We start from the raw sequence: 25,661 nt of genomic DNA, 5'->3' as shown, positions 1-25,661 counted from the left end.
CTTGAAATCACGTGATTGATGACGTTCCAAGCCCCATTTGCCATAATCATGGATTGTTGAAGGATCTCCACCCAAAAGGGCTTCCATTCCCAGGGTTTGTGTCCTCAACAGTCCGTGAATACTCACTTAACATCAGCCATCAGAGCAACAGCCGCGCACTGTTAAAAGTATCTTAGGATAGCTCTTCTTCTCTGCTTCATTGTCTACAGTAGTCCCTCGTTTATCGAGGGGGTTACATTCTAAAAATAACCCGCAATCGGAGAATTCCGCATAGTCAGCTTTATTTTTTACAATCATTATACATGTTTTAAGGCTGTAAAACCCCTCACCACACACTTTATACGCTTTTCTCAGACAGGAATTAACATTTCTCTCTTGTTTAAACACTCTCAAACTTTAGTAGATTTTAAAACATAAACCTGTTTTCAAACATACAGCACTTCAGAGTCACACTGCTAGCAATCAGTCATTGATGCCGAACGCATTCAGAGTCTTTGTTGACAATAACGTCAGGCCGTCAACACGGACACCGGTCTGTTCACCCATTCAGCCATGGAGTAGAAGCTGTGTGTGACCACCTGGAGCTGTATGACATGGCCTTTATAACCGGACTAGATAGGATTAGGCGTGGAGGAGAATCAGTGAGGAGGTTGTAGTAGCAGGTAAAACTTTTCTCTGTAGCACTGAACTAGCATAGCATTAGCCGCTAATCACACCGACTTTTATCACTGGTGGTTTATATTTATGAGAGGAGAAAAAGGAGCGCAGCTCCTCGCTTCAGCAGGTAGTGAAACTCACCGAGTTGGATGTGTCGCTGGTGGGTGAATGAAGCATTAGCCAATCAGGACGCAGAACACAATGCGCGTTCATACACTGTAAAAAAAAATGCATCCAAAATTGCACTGTAAAAAAAATCCTCGAAACACCGAGGCCGCAAGGGACTACCGTTTTTTTAATTGTTTTATGCTCTTTTGGTAAACATCTTTAACTTTTCCTTATTATTTAGAGCAACCAAAAGCAGCAGAAATTGGCATTTTGAACAGAAAAGCATCCCATTGTTTCCAATAGGAAACAATGGGATGTTTACAAGAAAATGGGGCTTGTGATATCATCATTCCCGGGATTTCAAGATGGCAGAACACAATTTTTAAAAGTTAATGAAACAAATATGGTGCAAAATAATGCACTTTGTTAGGCATAATACATTTAAAAGGTTTTAGGCCACATTTGGAAAAACATCCCTTTAAGGTTCAATGTAATATGATTCCATGTGCTTTGAGCATTTCACATAATATGAACAATATGAAGAGGTGAACTTTTTGTGTTTTAATTGGATGATTGAGAGTAGATGTGGTCTGTTTATTTTATGGTGCAATTGCTGCATCCACAATGTTCACAGTGAGAGCAGCTGGTGCTACTGCTGACAGAAAGAGAGCTGCTTTGATGCTGCTGCTGCTATGGTTTGATGATACAGGAGAGCCACAAACTGAGCCTGTCCACATTGCTTTGTTCACACAGTAACATAGTAATGGATCTGTTTGTACATAAGTAATTGTGACACCATTGCTGGCAAGGTGAAATTAATTCAGTGGCACATCACGTGTTACAGCCAAAAGTAATTACTTTAGTAACACTGGGCAAATGAACCCATTGGGAGCCACATGTTTAGTAGAATGGGAAAGCAGATATTTTCAGTGTGGTGCGGCATATCATGGGTGGCTGACTAAATAAATACACAATAACATACTTAAAATCTAAATATGAATTTAACATCTTCATATCAATCTTATTTTGTCAACACATTCCAAATAGTCTAAATGTATGTTTAAAAATAAAGAGAGAGTTCCTTAGTTTCTCAGTCACACTGTGTATCAGTTCCACCATCTGAGCATCAAACAGTGCCATGTTGGCTGGCTCACTGCCCGCTGACTGGACACAACATAAATGAGACATCTGTTTAGAGTCATTGAGTAAGTGTTTGTCAGTAAGCATGTGCTTGATCACAAGTATGTGTGTTTGATGTGTTTTGACTTTTAAATTTAACTATGTATGTTGTTTTATATGTTGGTGTTTCTTCTTTTACCTTAGTAATATTTTATTTGAGCCACTGTGACAAAGTTATTTCCAGGGATGGGAATTGATAAGAATTTAGCGTTTCCGATTCCATTATCGATACTGCTTATTGATTTGATTCTCTTATCGATTCTCATTGGGTGAGGGTAAGAAATAATACAAATGGATTTGTTTGCTTCAACTCTTTATTATATTATCTTTGTCTCTTTAAATTTCTGCAGGGATATCAGCTCCTTTTTAATCCACCAGATATAGATAGTTTTCACTGGATAATAATATATATAATATATGACACTTTGGCTACAAACATTTGAGAATATTTACAGTGCTCCTTTTGAACTTGAACAACTTGATCCAAAACTGATTCAGACATAAAACAAATAATTATTCTGTAAAAGAGACATAATAACCAAAAGTACAGCTGCACTTATTGTAATGTATTAAAACGGTAAAGCTCTAGTTAATTGCCTTTGTTTACATATCTATAAATGGACCTTCAGAGACGCCGTCCCCTGGTTGTTACATGTGACGTCATCAGCCGTGTGTGAATGTGTGAAAGAGCAAACTAAAGACAACAATCAGTACCAGTCCGTCTCCCATGTTTGATTACTTGTGACGAGGTGTGTGTTCTTGTGGAAGTTTGTTGTTTTCAGAAGAAAAGTCTGTGCAAGAAGCAACTTTGCGCGAGTGTACAGAACCCGGAAGTGAGTAGCGTAGCAACAGAGATGCTACAAACATAGCGCAGAGGACAGCACAGCTGCGGGTGGAGGAGGGAGATTCTCTGCGGTGGACAGCAAACAACTATATGGTGGAAGGAGCTTCACTTGGTGCTAGCATAAACACAATATATACAGGACCTGGGGGAGTTTATCGTTACGTATTTGCAACTTAAGAGGAACCGAGAAGTAGAATTAACAGGCAAGCAAACAAACGACTCCTACGAATTGGATTACTGGGAACCGGTTCTCATAAGGAACCGGCTTTTGATTCCCATCCCTAGTAATTTCCCTCTGGGATCATTAAAGTATATTCTGATTCTGATTCTGATCACAAGTATATGTGCAGCCATGCTAATGCAAGTCATGTGAGAAGTAGATTAAGTACTACAGTGTGTTTTGACATACATGGACATCAACAAGCGCAAAGACTAAATGAAACAGTCATGTGATCCTGTAGATCCAGTAGGTTTACTATTAATTAGATCAGGGGTGTCAAACTCATTTTTGTTCTGGAGCCAAGTAGAGACCAGTTTCATCCCGAGTGGGCAGCAGATTTTAGGGGTGGGAAAAAAAAGCTACTTCAGGATTACTGTGCCCTAATTCGCACTTCCCAATATAAATGAAATATCCGTATAATTTTCAAGCAACAAATGACAGACAGCAGTCCTGCAGGATATTCATTTATAAACTTCTTGAATGTGTGACCAATTTCTGTCTAATCTTTAGTAGACTTTTGTGGGATTATAGAAAAATTAAGAAATCTTTCTAGAATTTGTGAATAAAATGACAGCAGTCATATGTTAAAAGCACTAAAAAAATGCGAGCCCGTGCAAATATTGTCAATTTGTAATGACAGATATCTACAGCTGAGAGTTTACTTTGTAATTTATACAACGATTGATGTTTTTCAGCTTCTCCTATAGGCCAATTTGGATGCTCTAATGGAGCTGATTAGGCGCCGGGCCTTGAATTTGACATTAGATCAATCTATATAGTGTGGTTATTGTCATGTCTTTTATTTTATTTTTCAGTACAAGTCCTCTAAATAAACAAAAGCAATAGCCTGATCCATAGTTGTGTTCTTGTTGTATTTTTCTTTCAATATTAAAAACATGCAAGTTTGTTTCCTGACTCCTCATGTATGGACAAGTTTTTTGGTACTGTCACAACAACAATTGGTAAACTATCACATTGTGGTTTTATGGCAGCGTTGAATGCATAAAAAAAAAATGCAGCCTATAACTGAGCTCCGATATTCTTATTCTTTAAAATCTTAAATCACTGCCATGATTACACACATTTATGGATTTTCATTGTACAATAAAAGACTATAGATTCTCGAATGAATTGATTGAAAGTCAGATGTCAACGCAGAAAACAACCAAGACGTGTGTGAATTGCTGAATTGAAAGTTGGTGAGACAGAAAGCAAATGAACAGCATCCATGGCCAAGAGGCAAAAGGGGAGGGGAGGGTGCTCGTGGTCAATCTGCTGTCCCCCATCCATGTGTCAAGCTCTAGTTTCAACCTTGGGGTTTGGATAAGGTCTGGATACAAAGACAGCTTTTAATATTCAAATTACCAGAGAGAGTCATGAAATAGTCATGACAGGTAAACCAACACACTGTAGGGTTCCCCTATTGCCTGTCGGCTCAGAACAGTAGAAGAAGAATGCAGCTTGTATAAAGCCATGGTCAACGGCCATAAATAATAAAAATAAATATATCAATGAACAAACAAACAATCCGTTGACTGACCTGTTATGAGACCGATGCCTGTCAAAAAGGGTCTATCTGCTGCACAAATAGTGGATGATTGAAATGTTTCTAACAGGGAACAGACATGTAATATAATTTATTATTTACGACTGTGCCATTGGGTGTTGTCGTGTGTAATCCCTAACTAATAACTGTAATAACTTTAATAAAAGCTTAATAACTAATAATGAACTAATCTAGCATTTAAATATTATTAATTGTGCTAACATAATTGCAAAGAAAAAAAAGGAAACTGTGATAATAGCTTGTGTTCATGGTTACCATTACCAATACCATAAAACATATATGTGTTTGTTATTAAGCCATAAGCTTTTGATTTGACCTCTACCTTGTTTTAATCAGCGATACACTTGACTGGAGCGATTCTTTAGGAATGTTGAGAAAAAATGACTGAAATAAATAAGCTATGTAAGTAATTACATGACATGTAATAGAAATAGGAAATAAAAAAAGCGTTATTGTCATTGCACTTATGAAATGTGAGTAGCAACTCCTTAACGAAAACAACATAAAAATAACAGTACACAATAAATAACAATGCATAAAAACACTGGAATTGAATGTTATGTAATCTGGATATTTTTATTTTAGTGAGTAGGGTTACTATTGCAACAACACGTCATCAGGAGGGTAAAACTAACCTGATGTGAATGTGTGTTAGGCCTTGTGATTCTCTTTATTGTGCTGTATGCACAGATACAAAACTCCAACTTTAGTGGTGAATACTTTGTGCCATGAGGTCAGACCGGGCAGGATTTGACTTAAAATGAGAACTGTTGCCATTCCCTATTGAATAAGATGCCCCTGCGTGAACAACTATGGCAGCATCTTTGTTCTGCCCCACAGTGAGAGAAAAAAGGGAAAAAAGGTCACTTCAGGAAAAGAGCTGACATGGAAAGAAATAAGCCAGTTATAGGCCTGGACTCTGCATATCCAGCTAAAAGCTCCGTCATGCATGTCAACTCACCATCTACATCTACATGCACAACCACGGGCCATTTCAGACATTAGAAATGTCAGAGAATGTGGGCAAATTACACTAACATTGGAATGAGAAATATTAAGGGAAACTTTTTTTAAAAACTGAATTTGAGAGCTGTTTTCATTCTTTTCTCACAAAGGTGCCGCACAAACAGAACAAACATTTCTGCTGCTGAGTCCATTCCACTTTACTCAGGGTGTGAAGCAGGTAACAGTGGGGATCTCACACAATCCATCAAAGGGCCAACACGCACACACAGAGAGACAGACAATCACTGACACACTCGGGGTCAAACTCTGAAGAAGAACTTGCACAGTGACATGAAAGCCTGATTCAGACTCACTGACTGTGATCAGAGAGAAAGATTTTAAATTAGAAAGCAATACAATCAAAACAATATATCCAGTTAACCACATACTTGACCCTTACACTGTTATCTAAACTAATCTCATGAGGAGTTGGAGGTTAAATTAGTCATTTTTCTTAATGCAATTAATAGCTCATGCCACAAACCACTCGTAAATGTTTCACTAGACTGAGTTCACAGTCTTCTTAGGGGAGGTTTCACAAACAAACCAAAGATCACTTTGAAATAGGGATGTAACGATTCACTCAACTCCCGATACAATTTGATTCACAATACTGGGTTCACGATACGATTCTCTCACGATTTATTTTACAAAATGGGACTGTAGACAAATGATGACTGAAAAATATTCCTTTACTTTTTTTCGGAAAAAAACTAGAAAATACTGTACTATTTTCCTTTTATTTTTCATTGTCAAAAGAATCCTTTGATAAACTATTCAAAACAATGCAGTTAAACTAAAAATAAATCTTGAATAAAATAAATAAAGGAATAATACAAATGAAGAAGCAGCCTATTCATTTAAATTCTGGTTCTATACTAAACAATGCAAAAGTGCATAATAGTTCTTTTTTTTTTTGTTTAAGTACAACTAAAAATGTATTTTGTGACTTAACAATTGGACTTTAAAAAAACAGTCATTGCACTGTATTTACGTCAGATATTTGTTTGGACCAGCAGAGGGCGCTGGTAACCCAATGGTCGGTTGGCATGCAGTTAACGGTTGGCATGACTTTTACAGATATTCACGTAATATTACAGATATTCTTTCGGTGCTAAAGGGGTAAGGAACCATTTATGAACATGTTTAAGAGTAGAAGGCTGCCAGAAAGAAAGTAGTAGCAGATTCCGCCTGCTGCCAACACTTTTAAACAAGAGAAAGATAAATTTATAGGGCCCTCTGCTGTTTAAAAAAAGTACTGCTATTCATTTTTCAGAATATAGATGTGAACCTTGATACCTATGAATCGATTTTTAACTGCCTTACGATTAATCGTTACATCCCTACTTTCAGATTATTGATTGATTTGTACTCTATTTTGTCACCAGTTTATGTTTTTGATCATCTTTTAAATTGGAGAAACATTTAGTAAACTTATACAGTACTTAAGGTTTAGCTTAAAAACAGTTCAAGATTCAAAAAGAAAAAAAAAAAATGTACGCTGCTTTCAGATCAGGACAGTCGGGCTAGAATTGATAGATAGAATTTTAACACCTTCATTTGGCTCGATCTGGTTTGCATTCAGATTGTGTTATTTAGGCATTTTAAACTGACACGAAAAACCCCGTCAGTGAGGCTAAAACTCAAATTCCCTAATTATTTTTTAAACGATCATTATCGAGCAAAAACAGCAGAGTAAACAAGCTATGGCGACTTCGCAAGTCCATCCATCCATTTTCCAACTCTCTTACTCCTGTTCGGGGGTCTTCTGGTACTTATCTCTAGCTTTCTTTGGGAGTATGGTGGGCGTACACCCTAGACAGGGCACCAGTCCATCGCAGAGCAACATACACAGTGAGGATGTGGAGGTTAATCGATATGAATTGGTATCTAGATACAAACATGCATCGATTCATTCAGTGTGCATCGATACAATTTACAGGTGAAATCGTGATGCAGCGGTCACTGCGTGCCTGCATGGGTAAAATCCATGGTTGAATTGATTTTTTATCTATCCATCCATTTTCTCACTCGCTTGTTCCTGTTTTCAGAGTTGAGGGGCGATTTTGTTGTATTTCATTCCATCCTGTGTTTCCGAGGCACATTGAATGCACCATCACTGCCTCGCGTTTTGTTTTGAACACGGACTGAAACCCGGAAGTACATTTCTACAGCAACAAAGTTACAGAAACACGGAGGTCAGCGAGAGAAGCAGCTGCAACTATTGATGAGATTTACAACGCACCTAAAAACTTCAAATCAGGCGTAGAATGATGGTAAACTTGACAAGACGCAGGTGGTTTGTAAAAAATGCCATGCTGCTAAATGTACACAAACTGTAGAAGCGAGCCAGAGTTCACTTCTTTGCCACAATCTAGTGTGAATGTGGTCTGAGTTTGTCTCAATGTAACAATATTAATTACTGAACTACTAAATAAATATTGTATGTAATGTTTTTACTGTTCATTTTAAATGCTTTTGCTGCTGATTTCAATGTTCTTTTAAGCTGTTGAATGTTTTCAGTTGCACTGTTTGATCATGTAAAGCACATTGAGTTGCCTTGTGTATGAAATGCGCTATACAAATAAATTTGCTTTGCCTTGCCTTGTATCTGCAAGCTGTGATAAAACAGGGCAGTACAGTCAAGGGCATCTACTGTATTCTCTTCATTCATTTAGGCATCACCTAAGAGCGATGACATTCTCATGTCCAGCCACTGTATGAGTGCACTCACATGCTTTCACAAACTCTATCAATGTACTTTTAAGTAAACCACAAGCTTAAAAAACGATAATACTAATGCTCTACCTGATGCTGATGAAAATCTGATAGAAGCGTAAAGTAACAAGATCTTCTTTAAAGAGCACACAGCATTATTGCACAGTTGTTGCATACAAGCTATATTAACACGAACCACCTCTGAGCTAAGAGAAAAAAAAGATATTTTATAAGAACTGGGCCATAGCACATTGGAAGAAGGCGGCTTATTGACCACTAAATATACAAAAGACTTGCTTGAAAAGTGGCATACGCTTAGATTAAAAAAAACAAACATGCAAAAATATTCTTATGTATGAATCTGTGCGCATGGATAAATGCAAACATTTCATTGGAACATTTGAATCAACGTGAAATTGAGCCCACATTTCTCAGTATCCAACCCATCCCTGTCCACGGCCCCATTTAGATATGCAAATTATATTTAAATGACCCCAGCATCTGGGACTCTACCAGCTTTGAAGTTGGCGTGAAGCACCACACATTTCTCAAGCCATTTCACTCTTCAACTTTGCCGTGGAAAAGAAAATGTGGCAACCTTGTGCATTCGCACGCTTTGTACATGAGCCCCAAGGTGCATGTTTGCATGAGTGGAAACACCCAGCACCAAATGCATGTTTGAAAGAAGACAAGTCAATGGCTGTGATGTCAATGAGCAATAATGGTCCACTGACTGTAAAGAATTGTCGGGACAAGCTCCACGTTTGAGTGAAGCTTTTATTTTTAGAGCTCCCCCTGCTGACTGGCTGCAGTATAGGTCATAAACCCCGCCTCCTCTATGATAATGATGTGGGTCAAACTTAAGTTAAAATACTTCAAACCTAATCTCTGCTGTGGTCATTAGTTATTATCACCCTACATTGTGTTCAAGTGCTCATTTTTCTGTGAAGTTTGTTTTAAATAAGTTATTTGAGGTTGAAAAATGGGATTTTACGTCATACATGACAATAATTGAAAGCCGCAGATCTTGCGTAGCTCTCTTTGTGAATAGCATAAGCAGTTCCGTTGTGAAGGAAAGCTGAGACGCCATTAAACTAGATATTTGAGTTGAAATATATTGTGGTTTCGTACTAACCTCTATGATCTGAACAAGCCATTGGTAGAATTTCCAGCGGGAAAGATAGTTATGTTCCTGGCGTAGTAGGGCTTGCGTAAGTCATCAGGGTAGTACGCTAAATGGGCGGGGGATGTTACCAGGGCTCCTCCCACTGGAACCTACTGCGCAGACTCTGGCTCCAAATGACAACAAATTTGCAAGATGGAAGCATCCCTAAGCGCCATATTTTGGCTTCGAGACCCTTGAGGGAACTGCTACAGTGAAGAGTGATAGGCACTGATTTAAAAGTTGTGGGCAAGTTTCAAGGCATATTTTTTGGAAAGACAGCATGAAGTGGAGAAGAGGAGCTCCGGTTGCATGTAAATACAGGCAACGAGGATCGGACTGCTGCTCTGAGCTCTTGGCGTGATACCATCACTTATACTGCTGCTCTAAATGATCCTGAATGTTTCACCTCCTATAGAACTCAATGGACTAAAGGGGCGATTCGCGTCATCAATGACTCAAAAACGGTAAAGCGGTCCCATTTAAAAAAGTTAATAAAACAAATATGGTGCAAAATAATGCGTTTTCTTAGGCATAGATCTTCTAATAACGACATTTCCAAGGTTTTAGGCCACCTTTCTAAAAACTGTGGAGGATCCCTTTAACAAAAAATTCAGCACATGTCTTGTAAATGTCTTTAGGGAGATTTAAGACAACTCCCATAGAAATGTTGTTATAAATAATCTGCATTATTTTGTAGTTTGATTCCTGTCAATCATAAGCTAAGTTCATAATGACACTTGACACATGTGGCCATTGTACAAGAAAGCTAAAAACATGAGGGGACAAACTGAGAAAATTCCAACCTAGTGAAGAATACAGAGGAAGAATGAATGAGAGATAGAAATGTTTCCTGAAGGACGGCTGCGACTGACTGGCAAAGCATAAACTCAAACATTACCCAAACTTTTATATCTGTTTTAAAAAGTTTCCTATCTCAAAAACATGTTATATCTCTTATCTATTGTTGCACTCAAAAACAACGGAAGTATAAAATGTTATGATGTATTTTCTAAAAGGTTTGACTGTAGGTCTTTAAGTACAACATTTAGACGTGAAAAAAATACACGATATTTATTTAAAAACCAAGCATAATGTTTCTCTCTTAATAAACAGATTGAGTTTGTAAAGCCATTAGCAGACATGGTGCCCCTAAGTATAACAAAAAGACGGCACATATACACCAGTGTTATTTAAGCTTTGACTAAGCCCACCGTATATCAAAAATAAAATCTTGCTAAAATCAAACAATTGGCATTATATTAGAAGGTTGTTATATTACTAATACTGCTACATTTTGGCTTGGCTAAGTGTATGGAGTACCTTGCCAATAACAGTTGTAGGATAGACTGCATTTTATGTTAAGAAATTACAGTTATGTTTTAACAAACCAAATTAAATTGGCTATTTATTCACGGCACACCAGATGATCTATTACAGCATACTAGTGTGCCATGGCACTATGGTTGTGAATCACTATCTTAAACATTTTAGTATTAGCTTGCACAGAGCTCTTGCAGTCATTGACACCATTTTCACAACATTGCCTTTGCTTTCTCAAGGTCACTGCCGGTCAGAACACTGCAGAAGTACACCTCTGAGAGCAGTTTTGTATGTACACGCATGTGCACACGTGCTTGTGTGCGCGAGCTTACGCAAAAAGCAAAATGGCTGTGTATCATTTATAATCATTCCTTTGAGAGCCATCCCGCTCTCTCACTCCTCTTTCGCTGCCTTCTGCTTCATTCTTTCTCTCCTTTTCCGAGCTCTCGCAGCCGTTTTACAGAGCCACTGAGAGAGGCCAGGAGACAAGAGGGCAGATAGAAAAGGGGGGGAGGACAAGCAGTGCAGGAGAAATAGTCCTTATTAAAGACATGGCGGTTCCATGTGAGAGATCCCTTGTGGGATGAAAGATTAAATAGACTGCGTCAGAGGGGAACACGCTTGCAGTGCTGCGACTGGAGGATGTGATTATAATGATCATCAGGGATGGTGGATGGAGAGAAGGGAGGATAGAAAAAGGAATGAGGAGGTGGTCTGTGCACAAGGAAGACTAAAAGAGACAGAAAAATGAGTTAAGAACAGAAGGATTGTATGGAAATATTTGTGTTGTGGTTTGCAGAGGTCCATAAACATGTATGTTTGGTTATTTTGAGTCTCTAAATTAGCTGGAGTAGTAATTGTGATTTTCTTTCGTTGTTAGCACTGAAACAGACTGGCATCCTGTGCACGGCGCACTGAGTTTTGCACCCGGTATTAGCAATATGTTCAAGAAAGCTATTCCAAGATGTTAAGAATATAATAGCAGTTAGAGAACAAATGTTTTAAGAGATGAATTCTTTTTTTAAGCCAAATTCACGTTTGGTTGTTCGGATTATTTTGTGTAAAGAAAAAACGCTGCCAGTCGTATACCTTATTAGTCCCTCCTCTTTTCTATCTTTTCCTTTGATCTTTCTTCTGTCTACAGCTACTGAGAGCCAGAAATCTTTACGTTTGTGCCACTGACATTGCATCATTGTTTTGTCATTGTTTTCTTTTTTTCTTTTCTTTTAACAAAAAAGTAATGGTGCTAGTAATACGGTACATGGTTCTAAGAAAAATACTACCACACATATTTACTGTTTAATCAGAATCGGGGGAAATTACTTGTGTTACAGCCGTTCAGAAAAATATTATAAATATATATATTATATAATAAACACTAAAGAAAGAAAGAAAGAAATAAGGAAAGAAAGGGCGGCAATGGCGGCTGCTGCTCCAGCCCATAGACTACAGCCGTGGCGCGAGCCGGGGTACTTTCAGCGTCTTCTCTGATGTTTTAGAAGGTGTGAATGTTTCCTTACTCCAAAGTCTGCTTTTTCCTACAGGCACACTTTTGGGTGATTTTCACCCGGCAATAGTGATAATGGCCCACTATTACTTCCCTGTCTGTACTGACTGCATCTAAGGAATAAAGTCCTGAAATGTCCATCCTATCTTTATTCAGTCCAGTAGATGTGAAGAAATATCACAAAGTGTCGATTTCAAAAAATGCCATTTTTTGTTCCTCTCTCCCGTAGCGGTTCATGTGTCAAGGAGACTATGCCTTCACCAGGGAAGCCTCAAATGCCCCAGAAATGGGTTGACCAAAGACCAAGTTTCCAGTTTTGTTTTTTTCTAAGAATTTTTTGTTCTTCCATTCCTCATTTTTCAGTAATTTTGGTTAATATTTTTGGAGTACATTACTACAAAGTTTTTTTTTTTCTTCATTTTGTTAGTCACATCATAGTTGGACATAAAGGAACTCGACTCTAATTTGCCATGTATTGTCATATTGAATATATTATGTTGGATAAAAATGATAGTGTTCTGTAAGCCACTAATTGATGTTAGTCCATAAATGTGTCTTTTTCTGATTGTAATGTTTTTGGTAAAGAACGTGTATATATTTTAGCAATATTGATGTCACAACTTTTATACCCAAGCATGCAGTAAATGGTCACAATCTTTTATAATTTACAACTTGTGGCCGTTGGCACAGCACTCTGACATTGTAACTGACACATAATTTAGTTATAGACAGAACGAAGGTTAAAGATGTAGAACATGTCTATTTAGGTTACGCTGCACACAGGCCCACTGGGAACCCAAAGACTAGCCAATACACTAAAATAGAAATGGGAGCGGAAGAAATAGATGAAAAAGGAAAGAGGCGGGGAAAAAGTGTGCTAAGAGGAAGAAGGAAGAGAGAACAAATGAAAGGTAGAGGCAGATGAAGGTCAGGGGAAAGATTTGACGTAGATAATATCTGAAGTTATGGAACAAGGAGAGAGTGGAAATAAAGAACTCACACTGCCACACACTTTTCTATTTCAGCAGCTGGCTTTTGTAGCTTTTAATTTCCAAAAAATCCAAAGAATGCCCAGATTGAAGAGAGTCCAGACTTATATTGATTATTTAAGAAGTTGCCAGATACATGGCTCCTTTAATGGTACAATCTGGGAGACTTGCAGTGTGTTGGTGACACTATGGATAGGTTTGCTGATGCAGTTAGGAACCAAAGAGCTTCTGGAGATTCTGTCCTCCAATTATTTGCTTTTGTCTGTGCTCTAACGTTCCATGGTCTACCTCTTGCTTTTCTGGTGAATTCACTAGTGGAGTATAAACATTTCAGACAAAATCTAAAGTCATTTTTTGAGTAATAAATGGAAAGGTATAGGCAGAAGCAAACTGCGTATAAAAGCCTATTGTACATTATCAACTTTTTGGGCGACCAACTTCCAGAAACGGTGTCTATAACTGTCTATGATCAACAGTATCAAAAGCCTTCAGCAGATCAATAAAGACCAATAAAACATTCATCAATTTCATTGAAATTTGCTATTTCTTTAAGTGTATTTAACATTGCAAACAATATCTTTATTTACTAAGCATGCAGTGTGTACCTTCATCTAAAGCAGAAGTCACCAACCTTTCTGAAACCACAAGCCACTTCTGAATAGTACGAAGGGTTACCAGTTTGAAAAGCACTTGAATACTAAATGTTCACTGTAATTATAATTAGAGGGTAAGATAATGAATGAAGACTATCGAAAAAGGTAGGAAATGTTTAAGTTTCAACATGCAACACTTTTTACTAGCTGCTACCAAAGAACTTTCAAGTAATTGTAAAACATTTGTACAAACTGTACAATTATGTAATATTTTACGAAAATCCACTTTGTGTTTTTTAACCCCTACTAAATCTCCAACACTTAAACACATCGCAAAGTTTGAGTAAAAATAAGTGCGTTTTAGCTTTTTTTTAAAGGAGGATGTCACTATCACGCTTAACCATTGTACAAAGAAAGACATCCAGGTATTCCTTGGCTTTTTTGCAACATCTAGCATGACCTTGCTTCCACATTCAGATGAACAGCACAATAATGATGAATGTGTTTGAAAAGAATATTAAAGAACTGCTGCACAGACAGTTCTCATGTGTACAGTTAAGCAGACGCATGTTGATTTGTTTTGTTATAGTTTGTACATTTAGTGATGTAACTTGAACATGAACAGTATGCAATTAGGTCCAAGCGCTTTACGCCTTTTTTGTCGAGGACATGGTCCGGTGTCCTAGTTTCCAAATACGGACATATTCACAAATGCCTCGTACCTCTAGGGATCCGCAACACAGCAAAACAAGCGAGTGAGAAATGTAGGAATTAAAACAGGGCTACATAACAACCAAAGTCATATCAACAAAAGCGTTCAGTCTGTTTTTCATTCGTTTATTGCTTCATATACCGATTACTGTAATGTGAGCTAAAACTCCATTAAGCATTTGATGCTTGAATAGCACGTTCTTCCATCATAATCTGCCATTTCTTACGTCATAGTTTGCATATAAACAGTAACTCTGGGACTTCAAAGCCAGATTGGAACAAAGACACAAGCAGGACGCTGCATACATTTAGCTGACGAGTACCCATGGGTACATCGGTACACTCTAAGTACCAAGAACGATTTGTAGGCGACCGGCTATACCAGGTTCTGTACAACCTATGGCTAAGGACCCACTTGTGGCTCACTTAGCGACCAATCACCGTGTCCCTCTGACCATCAAGTACGACATCAGGCTTATTTGCTGTCATGCAACATAAACCTTGCACAGTTACTGCAAAATATTGGTACCAAAAGAGGAGAAATCTTTGCTTCAGGTCAAAGATGTAAAGTGAGCAGGAGTGTTATTACTCAATATAAGATCTTTTGCAGTGTTAGCGCTTAGGGAAGCCCCGCCCCCTAAGTGCTGGTGCTGTGTAGTAAATTTGCTAAAACTTGTTCATTCATTGCCTCACTCTTTAACATTACAGTGGAATGTGAAAAAAAAAACTTGCAATGGGGTCCTACAATGTTGTTTATAATATATTCAACCAATGTTCTATTATTTTTTTATGGCTCATGGCTGAGGGGAGAGGTGGTACTGAGGTGGCCATCTCCTGCGCGGAAATGGACAGAATCGGGTTGAAACGCCGTCACCGTGAGGAAAAGGACGTCTTATTTTGGGGAAATGTTTCTGCGGAGCGCTCATTAGATGCACCTCCCTCCTCACTCTCGTTATGGCCACTTCAAACACCACCTAAACCACCCGAAACACTGTCTAACCTGGCAAAAAACTATGCAAATCATCACTGACTCCTAAATCAGAGCCGACCAGTGCCCGCTTCACTTTAACCTGTCTGTGAAGCTCCGACCGTTTCTCGTCAAGCGCAGCGGCACTCCGTGAAAACATGAGCAGCTTTAATCAGTTTTACCTCCTCAGTGTTTAAACAACGTCTTATCAGAGCTACAAAAGATCTTTGGGAAAAATTGTTCTGTTGTTGTGGACAAGACCATCGATTCCAGGGATTGTAGAGTCTGAAACGTCGTAGGTTAATGATAACTTCTGATACTGTAAAATATTCTGGCCCTTAGTGGTGAAATAACTGATGCATCCTTGCGTCCATTTATTTTTGTTTAATCATTATAGTTTGGAATGATGTCATCAGAATTATTTAGATTAGGTTCATTTAAATTAAGTTGATCAAAACAAACAACAAACCATTGAGGGGAACCTGGGTGACAATGCTGCTCTCATACATCTTTATATGACATAAATAATTAAAAAGGAGGGGTCAGAATAATCCATGTCAGTAAAATTTATATCTATCTTTTATTTGTATCTTACTCATTATTTGAAATTACATTTTTACTTTTGACATAGATTTTTGTTTAATTATAGTTTTCTTTTTTATTAGTATTTATTTTGTTTCCTCACAGTACAACTTATGTATATCTACCTTTTAATTGTATTTTACTTTATTTTTTACATTCACTTTTGTTTATTTTTATTATTTTTATTTATTGGTATTTATTTTGTTTTATCACAGGAGAAGATTAATGTGGAAGACACAGGATTTGCAAAAAAAAAAATTAAAATCCAAAGAATGCCCAGATTGAAGAGAGTCCAGACTTATATTGATTATTTAATAAGTTGCCAGATACATGGCTCCTTAAATGGTACAATCTGGGACACTTGCAGTGTGTTGGTGACACTATGGATAGGTTTGCTGATGCAGTTAGGAACCAAAGAGCTTCTGCGTCTTCAATCACCTTTAAAAGACCACTCTCCATCTCCCAAACCTTGTTCAGCAAGTCATATTTTGAGTAATTAATGGAAAGGTATAGGCAGAAGCAAACTGCGTATAAAAGCCTATTGTACTGTACATTACCAACTTCCAGAAACGGTGTCTATAACTGTCTATGATCAACAGTATCAAAAGCCTTCAGCTCTCATACATCTTTATATGACATAAATAATTAAAAAGGAGGGGTCAGAATAATCCATGTCAGTAAAATTTATATCTACCTTTTATTTGTATCTTACTCATTATTTAAAATTACATTTTTATTTTTGACGTAGATTTTTGTTTAATTATAGTAAAACGCATATGCATTTAAATGTGAAAAACATTTAAAAAAAAACATCATAAATCGAATCGCAAAAAAGAAAAAATCACAGGTTTTTTGTCAAAATCGTGCAGCCCTTAACCAGAGCATTGATGGTCTAAAACCGCCTGAAGGTTAATAGTTGTGTGTCATTAGTAATAAAGTTCACCAGTTTAATCAAAACACTAGTGAACCTGCTTCTCCTGTTTCACAGTAAAAAATGGCTACAGTGCAAACTAATTCCAGTAAAACATCATTATATCAACTCACAGCCGTTTGCTGTGACATAAAGACACACAAACACAAAGACACATAAATAAATCTTTTTATTTATTTATTATATGATGTGTATGTTCTCTGTGTGTCTTATTATTTATTAATGAATAGTGATAAATCTATGGCTCGCAGCCACACGTTTCTTTGGTGGGTGGGGCTTAAATGGCTCATATGATGCTGGAGGTTGCGACCCCTGGGCTATACACTTCAGTCTAAATCTTTTCTGCAATTATTTCTTTAAAATGTAATATAAGTAGTGAAAATGACGAGGTTAGGTTGAGGTTTTGGGGGGTCATTACTTCCCATCCTCAGTCTATGTGATTTATTTTAATCCAGAAAATTGACTACAATATTAAACTGCTTGAGGAATTTTATGCTTTTTTAAATTTGTAATCACTATTGAACTAAAGTTAGGTAAATTGTTGCAGTGGCTATTTGAGGCTAAAATCCTAAGTGCATTATATCTGTGCAGTATATTTGAGTCCAGATCTTACCTTTAAGGAATAAAGTTAAATCAAAGGATTCATATGAATTTTAAAACTCGTTATCCTTTATCTCTCTCCCAATGGTTTTGTCCTTTCTTTTTTGTGGCTGGACAGACTGATGATGGCTCAGTGAAAGTGTGTCAAAGAACACACATACACACGCAGACACTGAAATGGAATCTTATCTTGGTCAATCACGCAAAAGGCAATGGAATAGGGAACACTATACGGGGCTAATAGGTCAACCATGCTCAGGGCCTCTCACCATCCAAATGAGACCTCTGGGACACATGAGCAATACACAAGCTACTCAGGCTGACAGCAAGTGCTGCAACATACCTTCAAGGGTAAGTAACATGATCATATTTCTGAGGTAACATATGTTGTGTGGAGCTAGCCTGTAGCACAAGGGGTCAGAAAAACTACCGGGAGCCAAATGTAAAGTGTACCAGATACCATTACTCACTATCCATTTAGTTACTGTCCCTGAGGGGGGGAGTAAATAAATAATTCAAATGAATAACTAAGATATGAGTAGTGAAAACAATGAAGTGTCTTTAAAATAATTGGACCAAAACGTGAATGGTGAAATTTAAAAACTCTCCAAATGTTGAGTAGTTTAATAAACTGCAGTAAATCCAACTGTAATGTGTGCGTGATTTGCATAAATTACAAGAAGACCTTGTATTTCAAGGACACTTGTGATCAAATGTAGTTTCCATCTGGTCACTGTGAAATCTAACAAAATAAAGAGCAATGTCGTTTCTCCTGTTTAACTACATCAAAAGCTTTAGTGATTCTATGTTTAAAAAATAAATACATGAAAACATGTCTATAACTGCATATTTTAATTATATTTTAACATCCATCTATCCAACCCTTACCTAAAATGCCTGTATGTCACAAAATATTCTCTGAAAGGTTGAAAATATTCACTCACTCTTGAGAAGACGGTTGTGTGATGAGCATCCTGAGTTTTTGTCTTCAAGTTCAGCTGGTGCTTTAACAATAGGAAGCTGAATATCATTCCATTTTGGATTAGTCTGTCACCTGAATAACTTGTGACATTTACTTATTCCTGATGGGGACATACAGTATGGTCATGTGCAAAGCACCACTTTAGTAACCATGCTTGTTGTGCATGGTGTACAAATTACTCAATGTACTAAGGAAACCAACCAAGAGGAACTGGTCTCCACTCTCAATCAATCCCACTTGTACTTTAGTTTAATTCAATTATAATTGATTAATTGTTTATTCAGAAAAATGCAGAAAAAAAACAATATAACATTGGCAAGATCAACAATTAAGAGAATCAAGAAGCATAATGTGTTACTTGGTACCTCTGGAGTCAAACTGGTGACACTGCCTGAATACTAATAGGAAATCCCAACATGACTAGAGGTGGCTGATCACATGTTAGAATTGACTATTACATAATCATATAATTCTTTGTAAGTTTTACTTGTTGAAAGAAAATACAATCTACACCCTTGTTAAGTCAAATGACTTAGTTGAAATGCAGGAGATCATTTCTATGTATCATTTGGAGATAAAGAAGGTATGGATCAAAATGCAGATCAATGACTGGGCTGATATCTCCTTAAGATTACATTGTTGACTGAGTCATGATTATATGTTTTAAATTGTAATTATTTGTGAAATATTGTCATTTACAATCTTTTCCCAAAGAAAAGAAGACAACTGTGAGCTTCTGCTTCCTGTCAAATGTAACACATGCCATCTAACATGACTAAAAGCTTCACTGCAATACTAACTAGGCCCAGGCTGATCAGGATGATGACAACTGAGGGTGCAATGCTTTTAGTGGGGGAAGGGGAGTGAGGGGGGCTAAACTGTCCAGAGAGAATTTCTTTGCATACTAAACAGGTCTAGCACAAGCTTGCTGAAGAGAATTTCCATTACTCCCCTCAAACGGGACTCCCTCCTTCACAAGCTGCTATGATGCTGTGCTTACGCATTTCAAGCTTCCTGCCTGTCTGCACTCTTCCCAATGTCAAAAAAAGCAGGTAGACCAAAACCATCAGACAAAGACAAAATGCAATCAACAGCGTGCACAAGAGAATAAAAAACACATAACAATATTAGAAATCATTAGTTTTTACTGCTAAGTCTTCTCTTTAAATGCAGATTAATCAACAAGAAAAACAGCAAAAACGCATTAACACTGACCTTCTGTGGGTGAGGTTTTAAGTCGTGCGCACAGTCCTTCAACTCCTCCGTAGTCCTCCTGGATCTTGACCACTGCCTCTGTGCCACGCAGCTCCATCAACGAGCGCAGCTCCATGAGCGAGCAGCCGAAGCCCGCTGCATGGTTGTCCTCGTTTCTTTGGTTCTTGGCATAAAAATCGCTGTTGGACATGTCCCCCATGATGTCAGCTAATTATGTCAGTTAGGATAATTTATGTTATTGCTAATTTATTGAGCAAAAAGCTTGCACAGAAAAGCTCAGTTTCATTTAAAAAAAAAATCTAAAATGGTAATCGGCGGGCCACCGCAACCAAAAAAAATGGGGGACAGGAAAAACCCTCTTGTAGGACAGTAAGCAAATAGTGGGATTTGAGGGGAAGAAAAAATCCAAGAGACTAAAATAAATCAGCAGCTTCTCGGAATGAAGAGAAAGATTTCACCAACCCCAAAAAACCATCAAAGAGAATAAACAGAAGAGGGGGGTTGAGTGCAGCAGAGAAGGAGGAGAGGAGGGGATGCCAGAAGACAAGTGCGGAGCATCCAGGTAAGCGTCGGACAGCCCAGTGGTCAGGTCCTGAGATGAGCAAAGATGGTGATTGCAAGTCCTAAAGATCTCAGGCTCACCACGGCTGCAGTCCAAACCTGCTCCATGTGTGGAGTCCCATTGCTGCTTTTCTGCTGTTTCCTCCGCTGCCTCTCTGTCTCTACATGGTGGTCTTCCTCATCACTGCTACAGAGAGAGAGAGAGAGAGAGAGAAAGAGAGAGAGAGAGAGAGATGGATGATGGAGGGAAGAAAGCAGGGAGGAGGGTAATGAATTTGAAGAGAACAGAAGGTGAGGGAGGAGCAGAGACAGAAAAGAGCACAGGAGTGAGCAATGCCTTCTCGGGGTAGGGGTGAATGCAGCGGTAGATGATGCGCTGGGTGAAGGACAACTTCCTTTGGCTGCTGCAGTAACTGCCTTAGCTGTCTCTGTCTACTGTTGCAAGTGCTGCTAACCTTATTCTGAGGACACAGAGACTGACAGAAAGAGAGAGGGTGATAGAGAGGGGGAGAGGATATGAAAGAGAGGGGAGAAGGGAGAATGCTCCTTTCTGGTGCATAGCGGAGAGGAGAGGAGGTGTGTGCGGGTGGGAGGCTGAGGCTGACGACAAAGCAGACAGGCAGAACGTAACACTGCGCTGTCACTGGGAGGATGGGCTGAGCTGAGCTGCTACCACTCTCCTACTGCTACCTCTGTTTCATTTTCCAATAGTTCCCTTTCTAATACAATCAATTATTACTTTTTTACCTGTTGACCTAAAGCTTTCCATCTATAAATGTAGATATAGCCAGGGGTGTGCTTAACTTTCTTTGGTCTGGTGCCCAGGGGAACACCAAGGGTGGCTGCTTGAGGGGGATGTGTACATAATATGAATTTTACTTGATATAAACTAATGGTTCTTAACCTTCTTGGAGGTACTAAAACCTGCTAGCTTCATCTGTACATTCACCAAACACCTTATAAATATGTATTAAGTGTTAAAAATCACTGATTTAAACTTAAAACAAATAGAAGCAGCAGAATTGTCATCTATCCATATTTGGAAGTAACTCATGCTTAAACTTTGACATTTTGATAAAATTCTAAATAAAAATGAAAATGAAAAAAAAATGCTCAAATACTAATTTTAGGAACAATTAATTGAGGAATTAACAAAATGGAATTTCGGCTTCCTACTAACAGCCCACTTTTTCGCCTCCCAAGAGGCTCCTCAGATGTTATGTACCATATCTTACATGAATCATTACGAAATTATTTGTTGAAAATATCTATTTTTTTTTTTTAAATCACAAAAAAACAGATTATATCAACTATTTAGTTATAGTCAAGTATATCAGTTTAGACAAACAGATGGAAGCACACATATTGACCAATTACATGTTGCTTAAAAAACTCAAACAAATCGGCTTCCAATCAGTAGCCGACTCTTTCACTTTTAGGTTGTTTAATTTTATCCATCTCCAAATCCTGGGTGAGCAAATTTGATCTGGTGCACATTGAATATTTTGCTTTGTTGGTGGTGAGGTATAGGAGTTTGAGTCTCACTTGTTCTTTTTGTTTGTCAGTCTGGTGTTAGTTTAGTTTGGGAGGTTTTGTTTATGGATGTATGACTGACTTTTTTAAGTAATTCATTCCAGTGCTATTCTCAAGTGTTAAACAGCTATGTCAAGCATACCCAGATAGCTTAATTGGATTACTTTGTGTATTTATTTAGTAATTTACTTTTAAAAGAAAAATACTGTTTGACAGCAGGTTTTAATTTGACATGAATTGCAAAAGCATTTTATTTTTTCAGACTATGCATCACCCTCAATTAAATAGCTAATACATTACCAGCTTCTTCAACAAACATAGTACAATAGGCCACAAAGCAAAAAAAAAGACAGAAGAAACGTTTAAAGAACTAAAAGCCTTGAAGATATTGACTCGGTCTCTTCATTCAACAGATTAGATTTCAATTGCATTAGAAATCAGTTAGATGTGCTAGAAAATCCAGTGCATTCAATAGGGGAGGCCTTACCTCACTACTTCAAAAACCTAAAAGTTCTTCTACTGACATCTAGAGACAAGTTCACACTGCATATCTTCAGAAATCTAGTGAGATCAAACATTTTACTGAGAAACATAAAATGCTGCCCAATTATAGACACAGGGTGATTAGTAACTGCAGCCTTTAGACATCAAACAAGTCCATTCAGTGACTATTTCTTTCCTTTTATTTAGGTTTTTGTTGTTTTTTTAAACCTTGTCTGCATACTGTATGTTATCGAAGGTCAACACTACGTGTAGTTGGGCTGCACAATTTTGACAAAAAAACCTAATTGCAATTTTTCTGACAGTTATTGTGAATTGGACGGACCCTTCCGGCAGAAAAAGCACAAGACACGCTGCAAAGGTTTCCACCCGTATGCCGACAGGCTGACTTGGCGTGCCAGCCACCAACGGAGGCTCTTGACCGTAAAGATGGCGCAGTGGCGGCAGGAGCCGGGGGCGTGCTCCAGCTCGAGGCACCCTGAGCAAACCTGGCGTGTGTCCCGGCTCGAGATTTTGTTTCCACACCTGCAGAGGCTAGCCTTTGAGCCTCCAGACCCCCTGATGTGTGTGTGGGGCCTTTCCCTCCATCTTCTCCTCTGTGCAGGCATGCAGGCAGGTGGAAGAGGTTAGCTAGCGTTGGCATGAGGCTGCTAGCCGCTAAGCTAACGGAGGGCTGACACCCAGCCCTTAGTGACCATGTGGTCTGGCAAGGGCGTGTCGTCACCGAGCTGGTGTTGTCGTCCTGTGCTCGACAGCCGTGGTGTGGCGTCGGTGATCCGAGCTGAAGACATGTCCGTCAGTGGTCGGCCCTCGACCGCTGTGGAGGACATTGAAGCAGTGTAATACCAAGCGCGGCGGCAGAGAAAACACTGGTCGACCTGGTGTGGCCGAAAAAGCAGAGAAAAAAAAGATATCGACAGCAGCGTCCGGCGACGGACCCCAAGAGGTCCACCTGTGGACAGTTCAGCTGCTGCAACACAAGATATGCTTTTGAATTCCCCGCCCACTCTACTTATAGTAGGCAGGACTACCTGCGCCGGATGAATACATTTCACCAGCCAATCAGGATAGGCGTAATGAGATAAGGCTTCTGAGATATGATGCGGCGGCATATATCCCATAGTGAGACATCGAAACAAATGTTCTGAAATAGAACTACTGAACCAGTCTGATAACAATTGTGGAAACTACCTAAACTACCCTCTACTCTGGCCACCAGCACAGTGAGCCCAGCGATCATTAATTGTGCAGCCCTTATAAAGGTCCCAAAATGGCCCGAGACAGCCTGCCTTGTCTATGTCTTTTGGGTTCCTCGGCTTCTAGGGACCTCCTATTTTATTCTACACTTCGCTAGTAACAGAGAAGTGTTTGTAATTTGACACCAATCATCTTTTGGCTGGGGATGTCATCTGACCAGTTCAGATATAAATTTAGTTTTGAAACATCCTAAATGCATATAACTCTACACTCTACTTGCACTACTCTACTTGTCACTTAACTCTCTAACATCATTATACAATATTAAAAATTTGCAAAAAAAAAAAACAAGATAAGATACTAAAAAAAATAGCATGCTAGCCTTCAATGTCTAATGTTTTTCACAAAAACATGTAAAAATCACACTTTCTGGCAATATCACAACTCAGCCTCATATCAATAGTGATTGGCTTTTGATGATGAACACGTGTGCCTTCTTTATATTTGTTTTATTTTTAATGACATCAGGAACCCATTATGTCACACACATCGATTGCCTTATACTTAAGAGTCTATATAAAGTTAATCACTAATGTTATTATCAAAAGCAAACCCTTGCCTCGCAGCTGCCCTTTAATACCACCTACGCACTCAGAGGGAGACCTGCATTTGAAGCACCACACTTTTCTGTTCCGTTGAATGCTGCAGTGCCTTTGTTGCCTCTCAGTCACTGGCGCAGCGCGGATTAATACGGGAAATAATTACTCTGTGAGACACCTGGAGAAAACACAGTGCAGCAGAACTTGTTGACACGGGTCATTATGGTGGTAGCATTGCTGATCCCGTAATAGTTCAAATGTACTATTTGCACAGGTAAACATGTCGTTTTTGTTGTTGTTTTGTTTAGAAATACAGGTTAAAAGAACAAAGGGGTCTATTATAAGACTGTGCATAAGCGTTACTTCAATCAAGCAGTCAATCAGAGATGTTTCACTTCTCACAGCAGGGCAGCTGCCTTGACACAGACCTGAGAGACGTTGGCTCTCAGATGGAGACAATGTGTAACTCCACAGGAGTCCACTCTTTCTGTTTTACAGGCACACAGTACTGCCAATGTCACATGTTGAGAAAAACTCAGGTAAGCTGGAGACTTTTCTATAGCTGATTGAGATAAGTGTTTCTAATCAATGCTAAAGAGGTGTGTATATATACACAACACAATATTGCATCATTGGAAATAATCCAAAGTCTATTATAGACACGTGTCTATAGTAAAATTTATATTTTCACCTTGTACCACTGTTTTACATATACTGTATATGTTGTCATAAGTTGCAGAAAAAGATGGAATGCAATAGTGAAGGCGTTATTTTAAATTGTTGTGCAATAATTGAGAACATATCTATGATGGTAGAAAAGAATAATAGAAAATAATAAAACAGAAGTACAAGTACAGATAACTGTACCAAGAATACATCCTATGTCAAGAAGATCTTTTTTTTTTTTTTAAAAAGGAAGACATGAAATCAATTTTTTTACTGCACGACTATATATTAGATACCAAGACAGGAAGATATAAAGGAAGCTGCACAAAGGATACATCTGCATTTAAATATTGATAACAAAATATAGAGACATTACTAAAAAATATTTAAATGCTAAGATTAAGACATATATATATATATATATATATATATAGTTAAAGGTACAGTCTGCAACTCTGAAAAAAGTGACTCATATTTGCTAAACCTGTCACTATGTAAGGACAGCTTTACATCAAACTATTAGTTTATGTGAAAAAAAACAGAATCATTGAGTCCCCCCTGATGCTCCTGCTGTCTTTGGCAGATTGCACCGCAACCGAGCAAAAAGAACCAATCAGAGCCAGGGTTGTGTTTGATGGACTGTCTGACAGCTGTTGCTCACAGGCCCCGCCCCTTTCCCGGCCTGGAGTGCCGTCTTTTTTACAGTGTATGGTCTGGAGGAGTAGAAGATGGAATTGATGACTT

The 25,661-nt window shown here is 38.3% G+C and overlaps 1 protein-coding gene across 13 annotated transcripts in view; it reads right to left on the bottom strand.

Annotated features, from left to right (window-relative positions):
• The window catches only part of atp2b2 (ATPase plasma membrane Ca2+ transporting 2), a 137,689-nt gene that overhangs the window by 57,237 nt on the left and 54,791 nt on the right, over window positions 1-25,661 (bottom strand). For 10 of the 13 annotated variants that reach the window (XM_028445762.1, XM_028445773.1, XM_028445760.1 and 7 more), the window contains exon 2: window positions 19,861-20,608. In XM_028445762.1, the coding sequence (XP_028301563.1) occupies window positions 19,861-20,059 (199 nt within the window). In that variant the 5' untranslated portion in view covers window positions 20,060-20,608. Of the gene's footprint in view, window positions 1-19,860; window positions 20,992-25,661 lie in introns of those variants that run through there. The other 3 variants (XM_028445765.1, XM_028445764.1, XM_028445761.1) reach the window with 3 other exon arrangements.

The sequence above is a fragment of the Gouania willdenowi genome, chromosome 5, assembly GCF_900634775.1.
Source record: "Gouania willdenowi chromosome 5, fGouWil2.1, whole genome shotgun sequence".
In the NCBI taxonomy this organism is placed as follows: domain Eukaryota; kingdom Metazoa; phylum Chordata; class Actinopteri; order Blenniiformes; family Gobiesocidae; genus Gouania; species Gouania willdenowi.
The sequence above is the reverse complement of the archived record's forward strand: the minus strand, read 5'-3'. Positions and strand labels throughout refer to the sequence as shown.